The sequence below is a fragment of the Mytilus californianus genome, unplaced genomic scaffold, assembly GCF_021869535.1.
Source record: "Mytilus californianus isolate M0D057914Y unplaced genomic scaffold, xbMytCali1.0.p SCAF_6, whole genome shotgun sequence".
Classification (NCBI taxonomy): Eukaryota; Metazoa; Mollusca; class Bivalvia; order Mytilida; family Mytilidae; genus Mytilus; species Mytilus californianus.
Window position 1 is genome coordinate 79,614,720 of NW_026262712.1, and position 10,596 is coordinate 79,625,315.

Here is a 10,596-nt window from a genome sequence, read left to right on the forward strand (position 1 = left end):
GGTTTTTATCCAACGCAATCATAGGGTTTGAACGATGTTTTCAATTTAGACTTGTTTATATTTTTTTGTTTGAGCTTGTATTATATTTGCCTTCGGGTTTATATGATCCGTTCATCCTATTTCGACTCTTCAAAATTCAAGTGTCTATCCTAAATTGAGGTAAAATATATGGCCTTCCAAATACCGTTTCGATTCCTAACATCACTGAAGAAACATTAATTGTCGAAATCCGGATATGGTGTACTATTTTTGCACCTTTTGTTTGCGGTATACCATCTTTTCCGCAAGTTTATTGTTTTCTGTTTGGTATTGAATTATTAGTTAAGATCCATTTTGTTACATCTTGTGATCCGTTTATTAGGCAATCGCCAATGGCAGTCAGCAGGGTTTAAGAACATCCGTTGTTCGACCTGTTAGTCAAATGCGTTTTGTTAAAATATACTTTTTCACTCATTTGGTCTTTTGGAAAATGTTGTTTGTGCTGTATTTAGACCCCTCTACCAAGAAATTTGTTTTGCATGTACACGTATAAAATTGCGGTTTTTATCCAACGCAATCATAGGTTTGAACGGTGTTTTCAATTTAGACTTGTTTATATTTTTTCGTTTGGGCTTGTATTATATTTGCCTTTGGGTTTATATGATCCGTTCATCCTATTTTGACTCTTTCAAAATTCAAGAGTCTATCCTAAATTGAGGTCAATTATATGGCCTTCCAAATACCGTTTCGATTCCTAACATCACTGAAGAGACATTAATTGTCGAAATCCGGATATGGTGTACAAATTTTTGCACCTCGTGTTTGCGGTATACCATCTTTTCCGCAAGTTTTTTGTTTTCTGTTTAGTAATAATTTAATAATAAGATCTGTTTTGTTACATCTTGTGATCCGTTTATTTGGCAATCGCTAATGGCAGTCAGCAGGGTTTAAGAACATCCGTTGTTCGACCTGCTAGTCAAATGCGTTTTGTTAAAATATACTTTTTCACTCATTTGGTCTTTTGGAAAATGTTGTTTGTGCTGTATTTAGACCCCTCTACCAGAAATTTGTTTTGCATGCACACGTATAAAAATTGCGGTTTTTATCCAACGCAATCATAGGTTTGAACGTTGTTTTCAATTTAGACTTGTTTATATATATATACATATATAGTCATTTATTAAGCAGCAAAATTTGATGTACAATAAGCTTTAAAATTTCTTGTCTGAATCCGATTTCACCTGGATAGATGCACGCCCGATGAAGCTAGTTTGTCATGCGAAATATTGCGTTAATTTTTTTATCGCATTGTAAATATTTTTTAACATTTCTTAAAATGTGTGTTAAAATTACATTGCTTGGCAATTAATATATATCTATATATAAAGACAAGTCCTTCGCCCACAAATTCATTGTAAATGTTATTTTCGCTATTTTACGAAATTTTCCTTTGATCTTACTGACTGATAATTTCCTTTCTCAGCACAGTAGAGTGATATGAAAAATTATCGCTAGAAACTTAGGGTGCACGTGCTGTTGTCAATGAAATTAACAACGTCGTCATAGGTAAAATAGCGATAAACAGATTATCATTGGTCATCTCAACTCGATTGCTTTTCTCACTTTCGCCGTACCGGCTCAAGCGAGAAAATCTATCTCGTTGAGATGACCAAAGATAATCTATAAATGAAATTTGAAGAAACAAATATGTATATAGTCAGGTAAAATGAACACACGGTGTTTAAAAGAGAGAAAAAAGACAAAGATACATCCACACTTTAGTGGATCTTTTACTTATCAGAAAGAAATAGCTATAGTAATTCATAGCTCACATGACATCTATGCACATAATAGTTGACACTGAGTAGGAGTAACGTTAACAGCAACAGTTAATAAAAAATGAAAACTAGAAATTTTTCGTTAAAAAAACCAATAACAGTCATTTGATTAAATTTGTTTGTGGTTGTAAGAGAAAGGTTCAAACCTTTATACAACGAATTACTCATAGTAATCCTGATACCAGAATTTATGTTCAACAAGACGATTTTTCATTACCTATTGTCAATTTTACTTTTCTTGAGGATGATGTTCCGTTGGCTCCTTCTTATGGAGTGTAAAGTTCTCAACTTGTTCGATATTTGCGTTTTGCAGTGCTGTCTTGGATTTCAATGAATTTAATATTTTCATTATTCAAAAACTGTTATAGCACGGATAAATATTCCGTAAATTAATCACAACTTTATATTTTCATCACAAATATAGGTATTTACTAGTGAAGTAGGATTTCACCAGCAGGAATGTATTAACAAGAGGTATTTATTTACACCCTCCTATAACGATATATTATTAATGAAGCTAACAAGTGTAGGAATTAATGTCATTTTATTATTTGTCAATTTCAAAATATTCTGTTGTTTTTCAGATACTGTGTCTGATATTTCTGGGGATCAATTTTGAAGCAATTCTAAAATGTTTTTAATGGTTTTTTTTCTGCATTCTGTATAGGCATTCTGTACATTTTTTTTGTAGGAATTACACACAATAATGTCTTCATGTACAGTTAATGAAGTAACTGTATTTAATCTTCTATAAAGCACATCCACCGATATAAGAGTGTATAATGGTATAATTGCATACGTGTAGGGTAAGTACATCGAGCTTGCTTTCAGTAACTGCGAGCGTTTCGTAAGGTATACAACCACTAATATAGAATATTACCATAAAAGATTGGATGTGAAATATATGAATGTATAAAATGACTGCACGTTGATTTATATTTACGAATAATGTCCTTGTACCGATGATAAAATTTAGTAAATGTTTTGACAAATGTTTGACATCGAAAACCCTGGTGTAATAATTTTTCAGTAATACATCGATTTCTTTCGTTAAAATCAAATACGTTTTACATACACGAGCAAATCGAACAAGATGAGATATATAAACACCATAAGATGGTGACAAGGGAACGTCACCATCTAAAAATGGATAAGTAACAATAGGAAATGAAAAATCATCTCTTTCATCGTAAATTTTGGTATTAAGCTTCCCATTAAAGATATAGATATCAAGATCCAGGAAAGGGTGCATAGTCCCACCTCCTCACATTTTTTCTTTCAAAGACTTATAATTAATGTGTTCATTTCTCAAATCCGTGCGAACTACAATCACAATATTTGATGTAAATATGCATTTAGGGGAGTTATAAAAGCACACCACTTCCACCCACTACCAAACACAAAATAAGTGAGTATACATCAACCTATTTTTTAACACTTCATTTATTAATATCCAGTTTTAAATAATCATAGGTCTTCAACACAAAGCTACTAACATTCAGTTTTTACTAAAGTTAATGTTACTGCCATGCATGTATTCTGACCACTTATTTCCTTGTGATGCTAATTCATAGGGTTGCTGTTTCACTGACATATATCCACGATCTGCATAGAACGCGACTGTACCCCATACCGCATAGTAATCTTAAAGAGGCCTTGACATTACACATGTTACATTCAATATGTGAACAACGCAAACAGAAAACAACAGCCTGATTTTGTAGCACTGTCCTTTCCTGATGAAACTGAACGATAAGTGTTCGTTCTAGTTTAAATTAGATGAATAAAAAACAATTAGGAAATCTACAATTTACGGTACAGTATAACGAAGTGCCTTTAGATATTAAGATGAACATTAAGACGAGTATCGCCACACCGTAGCTCAAATTTTTAAACCGTCTTAAGAGGTGTGGCCAATTTTTACTGATATTGTTAAACACCAGGGATTTAAAAAAAATCATATAAAACCTAGTGAAATTTATATCTAAAATAAAATTTACCTAAACAATGATACTATTTCCGCGTGATCAACGTGTGCCACTTGCATAAATGTAACCTTCATTCTGCACACTCTAGACCAAAATTTAAACACTAAAAACGAATATTGTTTGAGAAAGATTTTATAAATATAATAAGAGGCTTGCATTTTCGTTTAACTCCGCTATTTACTAGAAGATGCCATCCTGTCACTTAATAATTCACAGTTTGGTGACTTTATTGAAAAAATCTATCTTATCGAAATTAAAATAAAGGATACCACAGATGCATATGGTGGCCGGTTAATGCCATTTCGCGTTTTTGCGTTTTCGCCCTTCATATTCTATAGGGCGAAAACGAAAACGCGAAAACGCGAAGTCAAAAACGCAAAAATGCGAAGTCGAAAACGCGAAATCGGAAAGAAAAAATATTTCGCGTACAAAATAGATGATATAATCTTTCAAATTGTGAACTTTTCATTTATATGTAGCAGTGCCTGCATCTAAATTATACACACCTGGTTGATATGATATATTAGAGCTTGGGTTTCCTATCATGAGTCCTTTGAAAGTGAGTTGCTGCTTACAAGGAAGCCATTTAACCAAGGGTTCTGAATCAGAAAGTTGAAGCCATCTCTTCCGAATCAAACTTTACGGACGCCATCACGAGTTAATTGACCATTGTGTTTTGTAGACTGTTGATTATTTTTTCGTTTTTTGCCATGAAGTAATCAGTTTGCTTTCGACTTATGAGTTTGAATACCCCTTTGGTATCTTTCGCCTCTCGTTTAGATCAAATTATATAAATCCATTAATTGCCTTTAATTTGGCATCAAAGGACACTACGGTCCAAATTATGTTTATCTATTTAGATTGATTGTATCATGATTGAAATGCAGTTGCAAATACTTCACTTATATTCTATAGGGCGAAAACAAACTAACAACTATTTCAACGGGTAGGTTCTGAACGGTAGATAGAACGTTACGGCATGTGGTCGGGAAATTAGAAGTGTATGGGAATAAACTTTGCTAATAAGTTAGCTCTTAAGTTCATGGCATGATTACAGATGTGAATTGATATGCATTAACAATGGCCGAAAGAACATCATAGATAAACACATGTACATAAAAACATACATATTAGTACAATAATTTGTAACATGTGTAATCAATCCTCAAATGAAAATTGCCAAACACAAATATCATTAACATTTCATCCAAATATGCTAATCGAGGAAAGGGTAGAGAGGCAATACATTCTCCCACAAAATTATCTTATAACAAAAGAGAGCTACCACGACAGTGATTCCAGTCCGATATAAAATATATCTACTTCTGGCTTACCCCCCTAAAAAGCAAAGAAAAATTAGCTGCTACTTTAGACAAAGATTTCCGTAAACATTGCAGAAGTTTGGAAATTCAAAAGAAACTAAGGTTTCAAATCCCTCAGATCTTAGATGGTTTGGGCTATTTTTAAGTCCTTTTTAGGTTTATATAGCTCTTTAATTGTGTTGGCTCTTATGTATCATTGGCTTTCAAACACTCGCCTTTGATCGAAATTTTTTGAGTGTTGTTTTAATCTTTTTCGTGACAATTATCCAAAAACTAAGATTTTTTCATCTGAATAAAAGTGTTACATGTGGTTAAAACATTACATGTAGCTTTCATAACGCATATACTGATTAGGTTATTAGTAACTTTTCTGTGATGTCAGGGAGAATAATAGCTTTTTTTAAACAGAGATACATTAAAGTTGAGTCGTTTATTTATTTATGAATATACAATTTTACTACATATAATCACAATAATAGAAAGTCACATGAACTATTGTTTTAATTAACTACTCAAAACACTAACGTGATCATAAGGATAAGTTCTGATGACTTGAAATAATGACGGTTCATTCCTGCTATTCGATCATTAAAAAAACCAGTTGTGTCATACACACCTTTATATGTTTCATTCAAACAAAAAATACATAGTTATAAAGTTTTATCAATATATTGATACTTATAACGAGGAAAATCAATAATTAATATTTCTTTTATTATTTTTTGCTCGATGTTTGTGACGTAAAACGTATGGAATGCCGTAATTGGAAGAATTAATATTGAAAAGTTTTGTTCGCTGATTACAATCGAATAATTAGATATTAACACGAACAAATATGCAAATTGTACATCCTGTAATTGAAAAGTCGTATGTTGAATTATATTTTTTTATTCATTTACATGTTGAAATGCAGGGAATAGATTGTACCAATGTTGTTTTTTTCTTTTTTGAAGTAATATATTGAACACAATATAACAGATGTTCAATAGACAATAAATGTGCTTCCCAGGCATGTTCTTCAAATATTTCATAAGATGTTTCTCGTGTGATAGTAATTTTGAATGTTTAAAAAATTTGAACGAGTTGAATAAACAACGATTGAAATATATATTTTTGTATATGTTGATATGGTGGCTAATACATAGATCGACGTTGAATATGTTAAATACTTTTGCTACAATGCAAATATTCACATGCATGTAAGAATAGATTGACACATACATTGTTTGTTTTCTAATTTAAATCATGGATCAACTCAGCTATCCAACAATTTATCTTTTATAAAATACCCTCCTCCCCCACAAACACATACATAAAAATACAAACACACACAAAATGAACGGTGGATCTTCAAGTTTAAAGACTTTATTGTCATTAATGTCATTAACCTAATAAAAATTGAAATAGATTATTCTGTTTATTTTGCAACTGCGGCATCTACAAATATTTATTATAAAAAAATCTAACTACTCTTAGCAAATATGCAAATGTTTTAGTTACGCCTCAATCAAGCCAAAACACGTAACTTGAGCACATTGACGAAGACTTTGTGATTGCTCTGTGTGTTCAAATGAGAATTTAATGCTGAAGAAAAATTAAGGTTTTATTTCAATGACAATTTACTGAGACAAGGGGCCTCGGTGGTCGAATGGTCTAAGTATTCGAACTACTGCATCAATAGCCTGTCACGCTGAGGTTGTGCGTTCGAATTCCCGCACGTGGCAGCTGCGTTCGACTCCAATCTTAATGGTTTAGGATTGCTAGTTTTTTTGTCGAAGGGCTGTGGGCCTCTCTGGGCTCTCCGTCTTCCACCATCAATAAAAAAATTACCGTCACAAAATAAAGCTATAGTGCTAAAAGTAGCGTTAACACCAATCAATCAATCCATAAATTAATTAATCAGAAATTTACTGCTGTGGAAAATGTGGTATATTGTCATTTAATATATTATTTATTCATATATCCTTAATGACTTTTGGTTATATATAACACTGTACGACATTGTATTTAATTTATGTAGTGCTTTATGTGCATAACATATGAATTATGCTATGAAATCAATAAAAAAAATGTTATAGGAAGTATTCGTCTCTTTAATATCCACATGTTTTACCTGGACTTACTTGGGTTAATTAATGAAGTGTTGTTACATTATAACCTATCAATAGCCCATTGTTTACGCTATAATTCTATTATCTCCAAAATGAATTTATTAATAACAATAACATTCGTAATGTTTGAATAGCCAGAACGAGACTTTTATCTGTATATTAATTATATCAAAATTACTTATACAACAAATTACTTACAACAAAATTTACTTTTATTTGTAGGAAGTAGAGACGGAATGTTTATTTCTAAAATGTAGCAAAAGCAGGAAGACATCATGTTTAAAAGTGTAAATAGCTGTAAATTTTAAGGAATTTCTGTACAATCATAACATATTTGATGTTTCTTTTTACGTGATTTATTGATGTTGAATAAATTTACAAGGAAATAAAGAAGATGAAGTTTTATTATTGCATTACAATCTTAGTATCACTTGTAGTGACTACACATATTTTCAAAGAATGATTATTTGAATACACATGTGTTTCAGATGACTGCATTAAATTTATAGATTGAAGTATCTCTTTGATAACTCTAAATGATATCACCGTCGCTTTCACTTCACGAAAGTCAACTTTGAGAATTATTATAAATACGCTATATAATTCATCGCCATGATACGGTCGTTATATATATTTCTTACATTCGAAACAATTTGTAGGTCAGTTTCAACGATTAAAATGCATTCAGGATTTCAACCGTGTGAGTTCTATCATAGATGTGAGTGTAAAAAAGACCAAGGATCATTGCTTTACATTGCAGATTGCTCAGGACTAAATATAACACAAATACGGAGCTTTCCGAATATAATTTCAAAACTGTCCCTACGAATGAATAGATTGGAGGTGATTAAAGATGGTATCTTTTTTGATAACAGACTTCTGAGAATGTTGGATCTTTCATTCAATAAAATCAAAACAATTTCATCATCTTCTTTCATTGGGTTAGAAAAGTTAAAAGAACTCGACCTACAACATAATAATTTAAGTAAGACAAGTTTTACACACCAATGGTGTGCCAGTTTCCAAAACTTGATTTATTTGAATTTGAAAGGAAATTTTTATGAGGAATATCAACCAGACATTTCATCTTTGGTGCGATTGGAAACTTTGAAAATGGATTTTGTGTATAACAAAACAACAATTCTGAATAAACAGTTCAGTAATCTCAAACGGCTAGAGCATCTGGATTTTTCTGGGTTAACAGGACATTGTTCAGTGCCATTTTTAACACCACATACATTCCAAACTGTACCACACGTTCGAAATTTAACTTTGGCTATGTGCAAAATAAGATCTTTGCAGAGAGGAACTTTTAATATGATGAAAAATATTACATTCCTTGATTTATCAGGAAATACATGTTTAAAATTTCAGGTGTTAGAAAACGTAACAGCCGACATTCAGTTTTCCGCAATCAAAATTTTAAAAGTCAACAAAATCCATAAAGTCTTCGACATGAATACATATTTGCAGACCACTCATATAAGGCATCTGCATAACACATCAATCCAAGAAGTTCATATGGACAGCAACCGTCTTCAGCAAGTAGAACCTGGTGCTTTGAGATTTCTCCCCAGGACATTGATCTATTTGTCAGTTAAAGACAACATGTTTTCTATAGGACCATACCTGTATGACTTACTAACTTTATCATTTGAAACTGTAGATGCATCCGGCATGTTTTCTTTTCACAAGGAAGATCGACATCCTGAAAGATGCAACTTAGACCTTGTGTGTACTTGGCACACTGATGTAAGATATAATGACTTTAATGATTCTAAATTTAAACAATTGTTTTTTGAACAGGGTGAATTTGGTAGAACGCTCATACCCATACCTTACAACCTTAAGAAATTAATTTTCCGGGGTAGTGGATCAAAATATAACATAACGGAAGTAGACTTATCAAATAATAAGCTAGAAAGTGTTGATCTGAGCAACAATATTTTGACACGTTGGATTGGCCCCTTAAAAAATGTAAAGGATTTGAGATACTTAGATCTTTCTTCAAATATGTGCTCGAACGTTTCGACATTCTTCTTCAGTCAAGACTTCATCATGTTGAAAGAGCTGTTATTGAGTAATAATTTACTAGGACTGGCTTTACCGTATGATATCCACGGAAACACATTCCAACACTTGTTAAATGTAATGAAACTTGATTTATCTCAAAATAGAATATCAAAATTACCTAAACTGATTTTTAAGTCTCAAATCAAAATGGAAATCTTAGATCTGAGTGACAATTTTATCGAAAATATTGATTTTCAATTATCACATTTGATAAATCTGTCATACCTAGATTTAAGAAATAACTTAATCACATTTATCGATAGTCATACTATTGTTGAGATTAATTCCTTAGCTGACAACAGAAAACATCTGTCTATAAACATGTTGGAGAACAAACTGGTTTGTACATGTAATTCCAAAAATTTTATAGATTGGATGGGAAGTACGAGTGTTCATATTGTTAATAAAACTCATTACTTTTGTCAATTATCAACAGGAGAACGTGTCCTCATGGAAAATATTCCCGAACTCTACAAAACATTGGAAAAAGATTGTACATCGTATGAAGTTCTTATTTATGGATTAGTTGTAACAATTTTATTTTTTCTAATTGTTCTTATCATGGGTGTTTGTTACCGATTTCGATGGAAGCTAAGGTATTTCTATTATATGGTGAAAATTAGATCTCGAAGTAAGATACCACATATCGACGAAGATGAAAATGTATACATGTATGACGCCTTCGTGTCTTATGCAGATGAAGATCGAACATTTGTTCATACACAGTTACTTCAAACACTGGAAAAAGAAAATGGTATTCGGCTATGCTTACATAAGAGAAACTTTTTACCCGGAAATGATATAGCAACTAATATTACTTCCGCTATTCACAATAGTCGAAAAACTGTTGTCATTATGACTTACCATTACCTGAAGTCTTACTGGTGTATGTTCGAATTTAATATGGCGAGAATGGAGAGTATTTACGAACGCAATAACGAAAATGTACTTTTCCTTGTGGTCTTTGAGCAAATATCCACTCGTGATTTTCCCATGCATATCTTAGAAGTCGTTCAATCCCAATCGTACATAGAATTCCCAAACGACGAGCAAGGTGACGTAGTATTTTGGCGGCAGCTTGTTACTGCATTGGAATAACATTGTAGCGAAACATTTTAAAATATATGATTTGTGTAAAAGAGTTAAAAATCCCAAGATCCAACCACTTTCTGATATATCATTTTACTAATCGGAGAGAAACAGGTACAGACAGATATCTCTTACCTAGTATCTAAGTATGGGCTAGCGCGAACAGAGTAGTAGTAAATCTAAGTAACGATTTCAG

The 10,596-nt window shown here is 32.1% G+C and overlaps 1 protein-coding gene across 1 annotated transcript; it reads left to right on the forward strand.

Moving 5' to 3' along the window:
• Window positions 1–8,197: 8,197 nt before the first annotated feature.
• Window positions 8,198–10,596, forward strand: LOC127704437 (toll-like receptor 4). Its single transcript, XM_052208484.1, has one exon. The coding sequence runs from the start codon at window positions 8,352–8,354 to the stop codon at window positions 10,407–10,409; it is 2,058 nt and encodes a 685-aa protein (XP_052064444.1). The 5' UTR covers window positions 8,198–8,351; the 3' UTR covers window positions 10,410–10,596.

Excerpts from the sequence above, each read along its gene's own strand:
- LOC127704437 (XM_052208484.1), top strand. The coding sequence starts at position 8,352 with ATGGATTTTGTGTATAACAAAACAACAATTCTGAATAAACAGTTCAGT.